At 45.0% G+C, this 17,129-nt stretch overlaps 1 protein-coding gene across 4 annotated transcripts; it reads right to left on the reverse strand.

The window, feature by feature from the left end:
* Positions 1 to 357: 357 nt before the first annotated feature.
* Positions 358 to 8,847, reverse strand: AGT (angiotensinogen). 4 transcript variants are annotated; one of them, XM_065730729.1, is made up of 5 exons: positions 8,827 to 8,847; positions 4,309 to 5,128; positions 1,667 to 1,931; positions 1,094 to 1,238; positions 358 to 677 (listed from the first exon to the last, which is right to left on the reverse strand). In XM_065730729.1, exons 2-5 carry the CDS (start codon positions 5,099 to 5,101, stop codon positions 489 to 491), a joined length of 1,392 nt encoding a protein of 463 aa, XP_065586801.1. In that variant the 5' UTR covers positions 5,102 to 5,128; positions 8,827 to 8,847; the 3' UTR covers positions 358 to 488. The 4 variants fall into 4 exon arrangements, with proteins under 4 accessions (XP_065586801.1, XP_065586793.1, XP_065586774.1 ...); XM_065730721.1 differs by lacking the exon at positions 8,827 to 8,847 and adding an exon at positions 8,648 to 8,787; XM_065730702.1 differs by lacking the exon at positions 8,827 to 8,847 and adding an exon at positions 7,302 to 7,372 and having other exon boundaries at positions 4,309 to 5,125.
* Between the last annotated feature and the right edge of the window lie 8,282 nt (positions 8,848 to 17,129).

Here is a 17,129-nt window from a genome sequence, read left to right on the forward strand (position 1 = left end):
TTGGCAGCATTTCCAAGGCAAATATTGCTGATCAAGCTAGCAATCTCCCTGGATAATTTGAAAAATTGGAGAGGCTGCATTTCTTGCAAAACTGATCAAACTACAAGGTGACCTCTCAAGGAATCAAGATATCCTTCTTTATGCCTTTCTGTAGTAAATGGCACTTGCACTTAGAAAATAACACTGAGATCAGTGGCTTGCCGCTAACTGTTTTATCCCGACTGCCTTGGAAAACATTGGAAGGAAGACAAGAGGGGGAGAAGGAAAGAAGGGAACTGAGTGGAAGAGTTTGTCACTTCACATGAAGCAGATGAAGATGGAATGTCTTAATTTTTTAGCTTTTAAAAAGCTGCATTTCAAACTCATCCTGCTTCATCTCCAAGCAAGGTAGAGCACTCAGCATGATCTTAAATATAGCTTACGGGTACAGAAAAGGTGATGGGAAACACACATCCTTTTTCTTCTCCCGTCATCCTTGGTGCTCGCATTTAAACCTCCTGCAGTGGGTTTGTTACTCTACCCAGGAAAAGCATTGCCCTTGACTTTGCTTCAAAAACAGCTAAAAGAAATGGTTTGTTCAGCATTACTTCCTGTGGCACCGAATCTTCCTGTGCTGGGGCATCTTCTGCTTGATCTGTTCCATCACTGTCCAGTTTGAAAAAGGCTTTATTCATTACCTGTAAAGCAAAAGGCGTAAGTCATCAGAATCATGATAGAGTTTAAGTAGATGAAAAATCACATGCAGTAATCAGTAGCTATGACCAGCTGTAAGCACAGTGACTGTCCCCTGCTGATCATATGTCCCACATGGTGGGATTTTTAATTCAGGCTTGCTTTTTACAGGTAACAATTTTAGGAAGGATATTGCTTTCACTTGCTTGAGTTCCTAGTTGCTGGAAAGCCCCAGGGAAGTGGTGAAAGCACCATGTCTGGAGGCTTTCAAGAAGAGGGGAGGTGTGGCACTCAGGGATGTGGCTCATTGGACATGCTGGTGAGGCTAGATGATTTTAGTGACTTTTTCCAACCTTAATTATTCTAAAGTTATACAGCTACAGGAGGAGTGTTTGTCAAACACCAGTGATGTTTACTGTACCTTTCCAACAGTGAGGTGGGTGTCACTTATTTTACTGAGGTCTGCCTCCTTCCCCAGCAGAGCAGGCAGTTTCATATCTGCAAGAAATCCTTGTAGATCAGAGCTGTCTTCTATTCTTAATTCTGGCAAAGTTAATTTAATTTTTCTGTGGGAAAAAAACAGAAAGATGAGAGTGTATCCTTCACAGTGACAGGGCAGTGGCACAGCTGCACAGAGAGGTGGTGGAGTCTCCTTCTCTGGAGATGTTCAAGACCCACCTGGATGCCTACCTGTGCAACCTGGGCTAGGGAGCTGCTTTGGCAGGGGGGTTGGACTTGATGATCTCTAGAGGTCCCTTCCAAGCCCTACAGTTCTGTGATATCAAAGCATGCTGTTTGGGCAGTTTGGGGGCACTTGGTGGAAGATTTTTCCACTAGTATTGTGACATTCCTGGGTTTCTGTGTGTCTGTTTGCACTAGACATTACAGTCTCACTGCTAGGATCCAACTCGTGCTGGACAGCAGGAAGTAGGCAGAGCTGTGCCACACACCCTCACCCACTCATTCCTACAGAAGGCTATGTGCTGAGATGTACCTTGGGGACAGGTTCTCAAGCCAGGCTGACGACTGCAAAGGGAGCTCAGCTTCTACTTTGTCCAGGTCATTGCCATTGATGGGCTGCAGCAGCACCAGCAGAACATTCTTGCCCACAGGGACTTCAGTCGCAGAAAAGATCCCACTGGCATCAGTCATGTACTTGACCATCCCAGTTACTGACAGCATGGGGACCAAGATCGCCCGCTTGGAATCAACCCAGAACTCCTGAGGCTCTTTCAGCCGAGAGGCTTTCCTAGCATTTACTGAAAAACAGATAGAGAAACTTAATATTGATTCTTCTCTTTCATCCTCCCCCCACCCCTTAACTGAGGGGTATCTTTGTTTATAACACACTGTGTCAGACAGGGATTGCGTGTGTGAAATCACACTTAGCTACTGTAAGCTTGCGTATCCTGCCTTTAACATGCCTTCTGGTAGCAGCAGGTAGTGGCTGGGGCAGACACTATCACAACTGTGACCAAAACTGTTGTGTTTATACCACTTTTGCAGTCAGAGAGGACCACAAGGCTGGCAGAAATTTGCTCCGCTGTCTACTCCCCCCCCAAGCTGCTAAGAGGTTGCTGAGTGTCTAATACAGATGGTATGCATTCCCTTGCTCATGGCAGGGGGTTGGGTCTGGGAAAGCGTTGAGGTCTGTTCTAAACTAAACTGTTCTATGATCAATAACAAAACCTACAAAAATATATATATTAAAGAAAAAAAAGCAGAAAAAAGTTGCTCACTTTAACATCTCATGAGAAGGAGAGAGCACCTGAAAGCAGAAGTGAGCCACTTTCACAGCATCTGTGCAGCCTTGCCAAACTTAGTCACAGGACAGCAGAAGTCAGGAGTGGAACAGAATTAAACAAAAGGGAAAAAATTAGAACCAAGCCTTCAGGTAGTTAAATTGGGGTTGTAACTGTTTTTAAATGGTCTTGGGAGGGGAAAATAAAGTGGCATCCAACTCCTCATGAGGCAGCAGGTGATCAGTAAGCTGCCTACTGGTGTTTCTCATCCATTTCCCTGAAGCAGAGGTGAATGCCTGAGGGCAAAGACCTCGGCTTTGCTCCAGTTAAGTTTCTGCATTCCTGTTAAATGGAAAGAGCTTCCAGTAAGGCTGGACACAAAGTGCTGGGAAACTCACTGCCTCTAGAGCATTTAACATGACTCTAGATGCAGAAAGTTTGCCATCTGAAGCTAGGGTGCTGCTTGGGAACATCACCATTTAGTTATATGAGGAAGTTTAGCTTTTGTTTTGTATAGATTTCTGCTGCATCATTATATCAATCCTTTGGCTCTTGATAGAGTTTCATAAACCTATGTAATGTGCTTCAGAGTAAGACAACTGGTTTACTTTCTTCCTTTCTACAGCTATGAGGCAGAACATGAGACACAACAGCAGTAGCTATCATGGTTGCCCCTCTGTAACTGAACAGCCAAGCCAGTGCTGCCATCCATCGCTCGTGCTTATTAATAAAGAGTTGCTTATCTAATTACTTCATCCTTAAGCCAATATTTTCCACCCCACAGGTGGGGACTGCAGCATCTCAAATGCATCATTTTGAGAGAGAAGGCAGCACAGCTGACCTAGTGATATTCAGACCTTCAAGCATGATTTTATTAGCTTGGGAAAACATAAGTTTCTAATATAGAAGATGAAAAACTGCTCTGTTAAAAGAAAATTTTGCTCTTATGACTATGTCTACATCTGCTATACAAAAATTGTTTTTGTAGTGCTATCTCTATGCTAGACCTCACATTAAGGAAAAGGTGATCGTCTCAGCTCATTCGGGATTGAATTAATGAGCATTTGGGATTGGTTAATGAGCATTACAGAGCATCCTCTGACAGCACCCATGAAAGGCAAAGGAAATCTGAAATACAGTTTGCAGATGAGAAGATAAAGGTACAAAAGCATTTCGTGAATGCCAGAGCTCCCATGCTAGCAGTAGAAACCCACTCAGAAACTTAACAGTTCACTGCAAATTTTCTGAAATTCAGTCACTGGTACATGAATTGCCCTGAAGTTTGCCATCTCTGGCATTGCATTCAGGCATTAGGATGCTGAAAACCAGCTACTCTCAAAATTGCAGTACAGAGGGATTTCTGGCATGTCAGCAATGGAATAACACTAGGTAATAATGAGATTGCCCTACTTCGAGTTTTGGATTTTCTCCCAGCTTCCATAACTGGCAGTTTACTTTCTAACCTTGATATTTCCTTTAGTCTGTGGAGAGGTATTGCTTTTGTTTGCTTTAAACCTACTTTCCAGGTGACTTTTGCCAAAAGCTCCTCATGACATTTAATTCTTTTCTGGTAAGAAATCAAGCATAGTACTCTATTACTCAACTTCCCACACCTTTCTGCACCCTTAGCTCCCTGGTTAAGGAACATCCCCTGACACCACCTCCCTTCATCTTTTATCCATTGCCCTGGTTTTCTTGTGGCTGGGTGAGAGGAGGTGATGTATGGGCAGGACCACAGCCAGGAACAGGACAGTGCTTGGAGTGCACTGAAGTTCCCCACATGAGTGAGCTCCTCCCTGTCACCTCTTGGCCTTGTTTCTACCCTGGGAAGCAGGGTAGCTAACTTCTCCTTGACCCAGCCTGCCTCCAGCAGGAGTGCTTTGCTCCCTCTTACCTGCCAAGCGAACATCCACTGCAAACAGTAAGTCAGTAGTTGGCTCGAGGTCTGTCAGTAAGTGCTTGCTTTGGCCCTTGCTTTTGGCCTCCACAAAGGCATTTATTTGTTTCATTGCCTCACTGGGGTTTGTAAAGTCCACCGCTCGCGTGTAGAAAGCATCAGCAGAGGGAAGCAAGTTATGCACAAACTGCAGGGATAAGGGTATGCCAGGTGCAGAGAAGAGGCACAGCATCTTGGAAAACAGTAGCTCCTCATCCTGGTTTCTGATGAGGCTTTCAATAGTCCTTAGACTTGCAAGGAGCTTGCGGCCATCCACCCTGGAAGTGCAATTGGAGTCTCCAGAGGGGGGAACAAACCCCAACAAACCCTGCAAATCAGCAGCTGTCTGGTTGGATGCACCCAAGTAGAAAGACACCAAGGAGCCATAAAGACTGGTAGGGGAAAGGAGAATATTTTGTCCCTGCCGTGCTTCCCTCTGCAAACTGTAAAACCGCATGCCAAGGACGTGTACAAAGTCTTTCAGGTAGCTCAGTTTCTGCCTCCCACGGAGGCTCAGGCTCGGGGAGTCCAGCCTGACTTCATCGTTCAGGTTCCCTTCATAGGCAGGTGTGGTTTGGGATTCAATGGAGGCAGGCACAAATGTTTTCTTTCCCTCCTGGGAAAAGTGTTCCAGCTCCTCACAGGCACTCTCATTGAAAGCATACAAACTGAAAGGGTGGACGTAGACCCGGTCACAACCCACTGCAACAAGACACAGGAGCAAACAGAGAAGATCTGCCACCAGCTTCATGTTGAAAAACCACTTCCACAGCGTCTGCTGAAAGAAAAAGCAGGGAGGAAAGAAGACCAGTCAACCTGTTATAAGTACTTTTTCTTGTACTGATACGGTGAGGTGCTCGTACTGTGTGTGTTACGAAGGCTGGAAGCACAGTTTCTAGTGCTGGCTATGTTGTCTGCTCACTGAAAAGGCCAGGGTGGTACGGCCACCAGTTTCAGCAGCAGCAGGTGGGAAAATGCTAAGTGTGAACCTGACTGCATTGTCCACTGTTGCATCCTGAAGACTGAGCACTGGAAGCAACAGGGCTGTGTATTGCAATGAGCTAGGCTTGCAAGCTAGACTGCTAGTTCTTCTAAAACATTATAACAATGCAGCTACATTGCTCCCAGAACCCAGTCAGAGCTGTCCCTGCAAACAGCTATACTAAATCTTGCTGACACATGGACAGGCTAAGCAATTTGCCTGCTGTTACAGGGGAAGTGGGTTTGAAAACCAGGTCTCTTAAGGTCCCACCACTGAACTCTCCAGCTTTGTATGTCAAGTCAGCGTAATGCATGTCACTGACAAAGCACTTCGTGTTTCCACAGCTCAGCGCAAACATTCATTGAAGCTTCTAGGCAAACTGCCTCAAGGCTCACTTACTCAAACATACTACCACTGAAATCAAGTACATACATCCATAGCACCTTCATTATTTAAAAACAGGTTAGGAGTCAAACTGTTTTTCTTTACTGCACAAGCAATCCTCTCCTCTGGAGAAAGGTTTCCTGCTGCTCTTGTTTTTCATGACTGAAACGGAGACTTTTCCTGAATGTAGGCTTCACCACAGTTTTAGCACAAGGGATGTGGTGCATACAGGGTACAAGAAAGACACAGAAATGTATGTGCACACATTCATATACACTTGCATATGCAAACACACTGATAACTTCTTTGTATTTAGAATTTTCACTTTTCCCATATCAATTTTTTGATAACTAATACTCTGTTGCTCATTCCTTCCTTCTTCTCTTGAGATTTTCTCTGAACATTTTTTCTCTGAAAGAGTGGTCAGGCACTGGAATGGCCTGCCTAGGGAGGTGGTTGAGGCACCATCCCTAGCACTGTTCAAGAAGCGTTTAGATGAGGTGCTGAGGGATTTGATTTAGTAGTTGGGTAGGGATAGTGATAGGAGGATGGTTGGACTAGATGATCTTGTAGGTCCTTTCCAACCTTATGAACCTATGAGATGTTCAAGCCCCGCCTGGACACCTACCTGTGCCACCTGGGCTAGGGAGCTGCTTTGGCAGGGGGTTGGACTCCATGATCTCTAGAGGTCCCTTCCAACCCCTACAGTTCTGTGATTCCAGAGGTTTGTAGCCTGCCACTTCAAATTCGCACAGTTGAAATCCAAATACGTCAAACTGTTCTTCTGCACGAGTAACACCTGTTGCTGGCCACAGTGCTGTTATCTGGGGCTACATTTTGACACTACTAGTCATACCTGGTTTGTTTCAACTCTTCACCCTCTTACTGACCCTTCCAGTCTCTGCAGGGTTCATTGAATGGGTGAAATGCTAACCAAGCTCTTGTCACCACCTTCTTCCTCCAGTTTTTGAGTGGTGCCAGTCCCCAGGTAACCTGACACTTTTAAGAAGGCACAATGCAATATCTGTTTCATCAGCACTTTAATTTTACACAGAGCAGAAATATTCGGGATTGAACCCAGCCATTCAAGATCTGACACACAACCTGATTCACAAAGTATAACAAAATCCATCTCGCTTACAGATCTCCAGGTGTTCTCCTGAGATGAACAGACACTTAGTAATTAGACAGACAACTTCCTAGGTATGTTTGCCTGTTAACATGCATTTACATTCCCAAGCTGAAGGAACACATTTAACAAGTTGGCTTGCAAATTGAATTTCTGCTATTGTAGTTAACCCCACCCCACCTTCTAAATCAGCATGCTGGCAGCAGTAGCTGGTGCTGCTATTCCCTCGACTCTCTGCCTTTATCCTCTCAGCAGCTGCCGCTGGCAACTTGTTGTTTCTGCCCATGAGGGTTGACATGTTGGCTCTGGGGAGAAACAAGAGGGCAGTTCTCACCACTGTTGCTTAAACAACCCAATCTGTAGAAAACAAACACATTGTAATTCCCTAAATAAATCCACCCAGAGCTTCTCAGAAAAGTAAGAAAACTGAGCAACTGGCATTCAGAGCAAACCCACCGAGCGTGCTTACTGTCCGTGCTGCTGTCCCCCCACAGATGTCCTGCTCTCTGGTGCAGGCTCCTCGTGGCTCCTTCTGAGCGGTGCGTGGTGACCGCAGGGACATTTATGCCCTTTCCCAAGGGAAGGGCCTCTTTGAATGTCTCCAGTGACATTGCACAAAGCTACCTCATGGGTGGGAAAGCCAAAAAAAGTTAGATCAGAGCAGATAAGGCCCAATGAAACTCGAGTGTAATTTAACACTGGATGATACACAGAAAACTCTAGAGGTCAGTACACAACCTTTAACCTGGCCCAGCTCATTTGTGTAGCCTGCAGCCCTACAGTTACACATTGACTAAGACAGACACAGACATGCAAGCTCTGTCTGAAGTCCTCAGCACCAAGAACACAGAAGCCTGGGTTGTTTCAGGAAAGGGCACCTTGTGCGCCATAAAACTGAGAAGTATCCTTAATGAGGGCTGCTCAGTAATAAGCTGCCAGACATATATTTATTGAGGACATTAAGTACTGGATGAGAAATCATCTAACCTATAGTCACTGTATTTATTTCCCCCCCAAGTCATAACACCTTCTGCAAGATACAGAAATGCTGCTGTAGCATCCAGTGTGAACAGTCTGGGTAACCCCAGCTTCTAGCTGCCCTGTGGGCTGTGACCACATCCCATTGCAGCTCCTGCAGTGAACCACAGTCTCCTTTTGCTGTCTGTAGGCACAGTTCCCAACAGCAGTAACTCCCTTATAGTGGTGTAGCCTTTGATTTCAGCCCACGTTTATGCCCCAGTGCAAAGCTCAGACAAACCCCAACAGATTTGCCAGGCACTTACACTCATTCCATTAATATTCCTCCACAATTACATATCACACACAAGTGTATTTCTTAGAGATCTAATATTTATCTTCTCAGTTTCTGAGAAAGAAGATACTTTCAGACTATGGAGAGCGTACACTGCCACAACTGGGAACATATTTTATCCTAGTATGGCTTGATTACAGTTAGCTTTTCATTTCACTTCTGAGCCTTTTTTTGAGGTAGACAGCACAAGTATTATCATAATTATTACAAGTAGACCTTCTAGTCAGGCCTTTCTTCGTTGGGTTGCCATGATTTTAGGAACAATGTTGTGCTTGAAGAGCTAGACTTCAGCAAGATTACGGTCTCTATCCTGCCTTTTAGCTACAATGACTACAGGTTTGCTTCCTCATAGAGAACTCTGCCAGAAAAATTACACTGGGAAAAAAAGAAATGGTTGAAAAAGTTTCATAGAACCAAAAGGTTGGAACAGACCACTAAAATCACCTCATCCAACCACTATGCCCACTAAGCCACATCCCAAGCGCCACACCTGCCTTCTTGAAAAGTTCCAGAGATGGTGATTCTACTACTCCCCTGGGACTTTCCAGGAGTTAGGAACTCAAGCAGGTAAAAGCAAGATCCTTCCTAAAAATCACTGCATGTACAATGTAAGCTGCACAACAAATATCCTGCAATAGCAACAATGAAGGAAGCATAGAGCTCTCAAACCTGCTCTTCAATAAAGAGGTTCCCGTCCTTCCTTTGCCCCACTCCTCCTGATCTCTGGAGGGGTCTCAGGTCTCCCTTTTATACTCACCCTTATGTAAGCTGGCCTGAGCTCCTTTCTTCCCCTGCCCTGCCCTATTTATTTTTCCTCTTCAAGACCTGTCTCTGTTTTTCCTGTTTGTTATTCATGGCCACACTGCCTTTTCCAGAGAAGTGGAGCAGAGAATGCCTGAAAAGCTGCTCCTGCTGGTACTGCAGTCACTGCTCTGTTTGCAGTCTCCCTCATCTCCTTTGCTCCATTGAAATGAAATCCTTTCGCCACCCTTCCTCTTCTGAAGTGCAAATAGGTGATCACTCTGCTGCCCAGAAAACCTTCTGGAAGAAGTTCTGCTTACTTATGTAAAAACTGCCAGATATATTTCAGAATTTTTAACCCTACCAGAGCAACATCAATATTATAGTCAGATCTTCAATAGGAAAAATGTTTTTGTCCAAGACCAAGTTTTAATTGATTGGCCAGCCAGCAATGCTCTTGCTGAATAACACCTGGTCTCCGTTCTGCTGAAGCATTCATTGATCTAAAAATAACACTTCTATAAGGAATAGCTTCATATGTAATTAAAGTAGTTCTCCATAAAATTACTTTGCACAGCCTTTCCCTGTCAGAGATAGGAAAGTTTAGAGAGTTCTGGGAAAGGCTGTATGAAATTCAGCACTTAGTGCAGAGACAATAGTAAATATTTTATTCTGCTTTTTTTCCTTTTTGTTTTCCACTCTTCCAAGATTTTGCTCTGACACCTGAATTTAAAGGAGCCTGACATACTTCTAGGATGGCATTCTAGTAGTCTCCTGTGAAGTCAGGATAGGATTGATGAAGAAAGAAGTGATCTGGAGGGAGGATAATGAACGATGCTGCTCAGACTCAGCCCATGGGCACGACTAAGAACCTCAAAACAAGCTCTTCACAGGCTGAGCTGGCACTTCTGGCATGCATTGATTTTGAGTTTGTATAGGGTTAACTCAGAGTGCCTACACATATTCATATGTTGTTTGTTCCTAAAATTGAGAGTTTTTCTTTAAGACTAAAATTACCTTGGATAGGAAGCAGGACACAGTTTATCAATACAACCTGTGTATTTAAGTTGGTAATCACAAATCTCTATTCCCAGTCAACATTCATTACTCCTCCCTCTCTTTTGCTTCAAAAAGGGAACTCCACATCAGGTCTGGACAAGGCACTGAGTGGACAAACTGCAAAAATGACAGGAAAGAGAGAAAGAGGGTGCCTGTGTGGGAGGAGTCGCCAAGAAGTAGGCAGGAAATATTGCTTCATGGGTAAGTGCAGTGATTGCTGCAGGATGGAAGGCAGAGCTTTTGTAAATGCCCCCAGTAAAATCTTTGCAGAGCAACCAAGTGCTTGTGGAGACAACAGCAGTTTGGTTTGGAAGAGTAACCACTGAGATGGGGAGAGCAAAAGCAGAATCATGAAGGCATGCACCAAGTCCTGACTGTTTCTACCATAATGTCAGAATAAGCAGGTTCCCAGTAAAATTACAGGCAGAAAACATAAAAGAAAAGAAGTGTCTTCCTTCACATACAAACTGCAGAAGGCACTGCCACAGGATACTGTGGGAATTGACGATGTTAACTGGAGCAAGAAAGATTACATGAAATCACCAAGGACACAGCCATCAGAAGCTACAGAACATGATGGTCCAGGTGCTAACTTGGGAGATTTCCACACAATCAGCTGTCACAAGTTCAGTTTGATCCATGTAGTAGCTCACACACTCCTCTCTAAGTACCTGTCTACAGCCTGTGATGGAAATAGAGATATCTGAGCCAAGGTCAGCTTAACCTGGCTCATCCAGCAGCAATGGAAATACTACTTCAGTGTCACCACATCAGTGAAGCATCACACCCAGCAAACATGACCCCAGCTGGGCAGTGCTCCTTTGTACAGCACATTTAGGAGCCCACTATTGCCTCTTCAAAAAAAAAAAAAAAAAAAAAAATCAATAAGCCCTGGGAAATGTGAGCAATTTTTAAAAACAATGCCTAGGCTTCTAATATTAGTTAGCCACTTTTCAGGGCATTTTTTTTTCTTGGTTAGTCAAAACACCTGTAGCAGCAGATTGATTGCACAGGGGGCTGAAATTTGTCCCTCTACCACCTGACATATTCTTGGGGTCTGTTCTCATTTCTGCTGCACAAAAAGTACTCATTGGACTTTTCCAGAGTAAATAAGGAGGGAAGAGTCAGGTGGTACAGATCTGCCAGTGGGCCAGGCAGGTTTCTGTATGATAGTAAACCAGTCTTCCCCCCGTCCTGTGAAAACTGCGGGAAGTTGCCATGGGCCCAGTTTATTTTTCCTATCTCTGACAAGGAAAGGCTGTGCAAAGTAATTTTTTGGAGAACTACTTTAATTACATATGAAGCTATTCCTTATAGAAGTGTTATTTTTAGTTTTCCCATGTTCTCTCTGTACTCCTGACTTCTGCCCTTGTTGGCAGGACACACTTTTCTGTGAAAGCAGCTGGTGAGCATGGGGAGGGTGGGGGGAAATGTACTCAGCATTGCCCAATTTTTTGTGTAAAGAGGATTGCAAAAACACTTCTCAATAATAGCATTCAAAGTACAGATGACGAAAGAGAGATTATCCAGCTTCTGCTGCTGGTTCTCACCAGGAATAGCACAATGAGGAATAGCACAACTAAACCCTGGGACTGTGTGAGTGAAGGTTAACCCTAACACCAATCTTTCGGTGTGAAAACTGAATCAGTGCCATGCTCGACTTGGTCATAGAAACATAAAATCATTCAGGTTGGAAAGACCACAAAGATCATCTAGTCCAACCATCCCTACCATGCCCACTAACCATGTCCTGCAGTGCCACATCTACACTGTTCTTAGACGCCTCCACCACCTTCCTGGGCAGCCTGTGCATGCAAGTACCACACCACTCTTCCTTCCTTTTGGCTCCCACCTACCTGCAACCCTCCCCTAACAATACAACACCTGCAAACGAGCGCTTACGAACACCAGCAGGCGTTGCTCCGGCTAATAACTGCGCTCGGTACGATACAGCCGCTGTCGGCACGCTCTGAGCCGGCGGAGCAGCAGCTCCGCCCGCAGGCCGACTGCTGCAGCTCCTCTCTCCCGACCTAAAGCTGCCGCCGTGCGGAGGGCCCCGGCCCAGCAGCGCTTGGAAATGCCATTATCCTCCCCTCGCTTTGCTCAGCCGACAGCTCTGGAAGCGAGGAGGGAAAAGAATTAAACGTAGGGCCGCCGGTGTTTTCTTACAGGAAGCAATGAAAGCGAGTGAAGCTTCGTAAATCCTAAGCTCCCCAAAAGCTCAGTGGGTGCCCTGACACCTGTTCTCCCAGTACAGCCTGAGTGCCTGCAGGGCTTTCCTGCGATGCAAGGGCTGAGGGGTGCAGCAGCTGGCTCCACTCCCACGCTGCCACTTGCCGTTTCTCAGGTCAAAAGAAAAGAACAAAAATAAATAATCTTCCAAAGTAACTTCTGAACGCACCAGGGCTGGCTCGGCTCTGACAAATGCCTGGAACTGCAGATCAGAGAGCTGCGAGTGTTTGTCTTGGTAGAGCACTTTGAGGGCTGCAGCTGCCAGCACAGATAATGCTGTCATTACTCACCAAAGCGTACAGGATGATGTATTTTATCTTTTCTTCCGGGTGCACAAAGAGAGGAATAGCAACCCGGGCTTGGGCAGGGAGGGCAGGAAAGGGGCCTGCTCATAGGGTTTGTGAGTGTCAGAGCATCCTGGGCAAGGTGGGCTGCATCAGGGGCCTGCTCTGGGTGTCACCCCTCCTTAGGGTGCACCAGCTCTGTGTCAGCATTTCATTGCCGGCAGTCAGCCACAGGTGGTGTGAGCACATCTGAGTCTTAAGACCACATTTGGGGCAAACACCTCTTTAGGACAAGGCCCGTTTGTTACTACTCAGCAGGGAAGGCAACCAAGCTGTGACCTCTAGCATCTCTCTGCTGTGCAAAATGATACTAAGCACTTACTGTAATTTTGGCCTCCCCCTTTGGAAGAGATTTTGATATCTGTCAGTCGTGCCAACATTTTTTCTTTAGTCAAATCAGAGCAGGATTTTCAGAGGGCAGTTATTAAACACCCTCCCCTTGATTTCCAGTACTCTTTTGTCTCATTGCTCTGCAGCATTTTTCACTAGGCTGGCCATGACATTTTGTAGGGCAGCCTAGTCCTTAAGTCTGGCTTGCAGTCCCAGCACAACTCCTAAAACCCTGCATGACCTTCCCAACCTCCCCTTCCTTTGCCTCTCTTCTGCCTCAGGAAACGAGAGAGACAAAGATGTTCTCCTTAGAGAACAGACCCGAGAAAGTCTATATTGCCTTACTGCTGAAAGCTGAAGAAAAAGTCTTTAAAAAAAACCCTAACCCCAAGCTGGACTGAGTTTCATCTGATCTCAGCTATAACTGCAGCATTACTGCACGTTCCCAGTTAGCAAAGATGTGTGCAGGAACATGAGAAAAGTCCACCAGGCTGAAAGACACTGGGCAGAAGTCCACACTACACTGGGCCAAAGTAATGGAAAGTATAAGAAACAGTGTGGTTTCATGTAACTGTGGCTGTGACATTTGGATTCAAATCAATGCAAAGTTCAGAAGGCGCCAAGCAGTTTAAAGTGAGACTAATCTCAGAGACAGAACAAAGATGTTTTATATAACTTCATACAAAGTCAGAGGAAGAAGGAAGGACAGAGAGCTGCTCAGTTACACAGAACGCACCTCAGTCCACATGGTAAATTCTATCCATAAATCAGTACAAATATAGGGAGAGCTATAAAGGGACCCAGACAAAACTACTTGTGTTGCTCAAACCCCTGGAGACAGCACAAAGTGAAATCATCTGGCCTAAAACAGCCCCCTTAGAGAAGGGCAGACAGTAGTGGAAGGGCTTAGCTAGCAGTCACAGGCACTGGAGAACCTGGGACCAGTCAGGTCAAAGGCTACAGATAAACCCTGAAACTTTAAACTGATGACAGGGCATAAGGTTTAATGACAACAAGGTTATGAAAGACTTAATCAGGTTGCTGTCATCTAAATAACCAACTTTAAATCCTAGAGCAACCAGGGTCCACCTGGTGTCAATGGGGATGGTTTTATATAAGTGGGACAAAGAAAAGCACACACCAGATGTCGAAAAATGAGGGCTGAAAGTCAAAGCTGTAGCATGAAGCTCAGCAAGAGGCCAGGGAGAAGCAGACATAATAGTTTCCTATGCTGGAGCTTCTGGGTTCAATTTATGTCACCTTGAATAACAGCTGCAGAGAGAGAGAGAGACTAAGTCTTCCTCTGTGGCAGTTACAGCCACAGAAAACCTTATACATTCTCAATGAAAAGGCAGCAATTCAGGAGAATCTGGTCTGACAGCACCGGTGATAGAAAAGAAAATTAAGTCTCATCACTCAAAAGCTCTGGAGAACAGGAACAAAGGTATCACCTCCAGGGCAAAAGAAGTGAAATCCCACCTCTCCAAGCTGCTATGGGCTGGTGGTTCCTATCTCTGTGTTTCATGCAACCTTTGCCTAAGGGTTTCAATAGCAGCCTACATCCTTTGTGCCAGCGGTCTTCATCTGTAGCCAGCAGTCTGAATGATGTCTATGAGCAGCAGCTGAACTAGAGCTCACACTCTGTAGGTTTTAGAGCCCTTGGATAGGGCTGAGGGTAAAAGAAAACTCCATGCATTTTAAGGAGCAGGTGTTTAACGACAGATAGAGAAGAAAATGACTTTCAACTTTACCAAACATTGCCAGTCTGTGCATTACGTGTACTCTGCACTGTCAACTTGACTTCTTACCCAGTCACCTCCACAGGAGACCACTGGTTTTCCAGGGTAGGCCTACTGGGAACTGATTGCATGCACTCTGACATCTATCTTACAGCACCTTTGCACCCATGGAGGCACCCACTTTGCTGGGCCAAGGCAGACCTGCCCTATCATCCCCACTTCCCATGAGACAGTGCAAACACAGAGGAAGGAGTTCATTGCTCTGGCCAGTCAGAAGTCGTGCTCTTACATTGCTTTAATGTGACAATATGCCCATTGCAACAGCTTACCAGGTGAAAGTGTACTAAGCCTGCTGTTACAGACCCTTATTGTCTGCGTTCACTTCTTCCAGCATTAAAACCTACTCAGAGAAGAAGCATGCTTACTAATCAAAGCAGGTACTGTGAACTACAACAACATGCTTTTGTTATCTGTATTCTATAACATGATGGAAAGCACAACATTAATAATGGAGTTGCATGAGCAATATACATACAGCAAATGAGAACAAGTCCAAACGCAACCACCGTGGATGCAGAAACAAAAGGAGAAAAACCACTTACCTTTGGAAGACCCTCCAGTGGGCAGGGATCTCCAGAGGGATACCCTTACCTCCCCCCTGCCAACCCTTATATGAGGTCTGGGAGGGGGTAGATCCTGGCTCCACCCCTTCTGGTCACTCAGGTTCACTGCGTGCACCTGAGCATCCCTGGGTTGGACTTCCAGGTGCTTAATCACTGTTTCAGGCTACGACTTATCATTTCTGCTATGCTGTCTATAGTAGAATGACACAAAAATAATTGCTTTTCTTGGTGTCCTTTCACTTATCCATGACAAAGAGGCCAGGACAAATAGGTATAATTTCCCTTTTATCCAGGTAATCCCTTCACATCAAATCTCCCAGCCACATCCACCTTTCAAAACCACTTTTATAGCCTTTCCCTTTTATCTTCCCATTACCTTGTATCTTACACATATACTGTTGTTCCTGCAGGTCAAGATATATCTTAAAGTTACATATCTACACAGCAACAAACACAATGCAGAGTTGAATAGTCCCCACTATACATAAATCTAATACAAATAATTTCCCTGATGAGTGAAGGGACTGGCCCATGTCATTCATAAAGAGATGTTATCAATTTCTTTCACCCACTCTTTTCCTGTCAGAAATGCACAATTTACTGCAACATACTACCTTATATAAGATGCAAAAATTTCACTTTATCCCAACGTGTAGCCACACCTGAGGACTCATAGACAGCACCAAGTGGCAGCAATAACAAGAGTTGTCTCAGGGAAAAACTGTACTTCTCTCTGCTTTCAGAAGTGGACTTCATGTTAAAGAGCAAAACTGCTGGAAGACCCTTCTCTTGTAAAATATCTGAGCATAGCTAGCTAGATACAAAGTGATATAGAAAACTGGGAAACATTTTGCAGGCATTTTCTGATCATTCGTCTCTTTCCATCTGCCCTCCCCAGGTATAGTCTGTTTAGGCCATTTTCAGGCAGACTTGAACTAAGGCTGAGATCTCAGAAATAAGAAGTTTCACACAGCATTCCTATTTTAACCACTGTCTGAATGTGGGACACTCAGTACGTCACATCCCTAAAACTTGTGTTGGCATTTGTGCCCTTTGCCTGCCTTAGACTTTTAGCTGAGATTCATCTCACTTGATGTACACATTTATTAGCTGGGTATCTACAGTAAGCTAGGCCATGAGGCTTCGCCTGCAGGCTATCAAAAGACACGGTCATTTCCAGAGAGATTTTATGGATGAGGGCATGATGAATCAGCTGCTGGAGGCACAACTCTTCTGCACTGACAGTAGAAAAAGCAGAGGTGAGTAGGTTGGGATCTGGTCTGCAAACTCAGGGTTTGGTCAAATGACTGGCACATTTGGAGCACAAGGCCTGGTTCTTCTCACACATTTGGACAGCATCTGTATTCTTGGACAATGGCAACTTGGTCTCAGGAGGGAGCCTGCAGACATCAACAGTGGGAGCAATTATGAGGAATAAACATGGGAATATATGCTCTGAGAAAGCTTTTCTCACAGCACTGTTGTGAAAAATAGCAGAACAGAAAGGAATTAATTCTGTTTCACCTAATTACTCTCCATAAATAATCTCTGACAGCAAGCTCTGACTGGCCCACCAAAGGGCCAATTAAAGAAAAGGGAAGCTGAGCAGTGTTTGTAATCAGGGCTGTGTTTTGTATTACAGGAGCTGTAATTTGTTCTGAGGGGGTGGCATCTCTTGCCTCTCAATCCATGGAGGAGTATCCATGCCTGTTTGGCTCCGAAACCTTGCCATTATTTCTTCAGAGCATCCTCAGTACTGACATCCTCTCTAGGACATTGTTTTGCTGTCAAATGTGAGATGTGAGGTGGCGGGCAGCAAAATCACAACAGGAGATGAACAAGGTTGTGAAACTCATAACTCAGTGGCAAGAAAGCATGTGTTTGGTTTTAAAATCCTGTGTTAC

This window comes from Cyrtonyx montezumae, unplaced genomic scaffold (genome assembly GCF_038088225.1).
Source record: "Cyrtonyx montezumae isolate F1298 unplaced genomic scaffold, pur_monq_1.0 scaffold_0, whole genome shotgun sequence".
Lineage (NCBI taxonomy): Eukaryota > Metazoa > Chordata > Aves > Galliformes > Odontophoridae > Cyrtonyx > Cyrtonyx montezumae.

Bases quoted from the DNA above. Each gene is read 5' to 3' on its own strand.
- AGT (XM_065730729.1), bottom strand. From the start codon at position 5,101: ATGAAGCTGGTGGCAGATCTTCTCTGTTTGCTCCTGTGTCTTGTTGCA. The intron at 1,239-1,666 runs GTACATCTCAGC...TTTTTCCCACAG, and splicing joins CTTGAGAACCTGTCCCCAAG to AAAAATTAAATTAACTTTGC. The intron at 678-1,093 runs GTACAGTAAACA...TTTGCTTTACAG, and splicing joins CCCACCTCACTGTTGGAAAG to GTAATGAATAAAGCCTTTTT.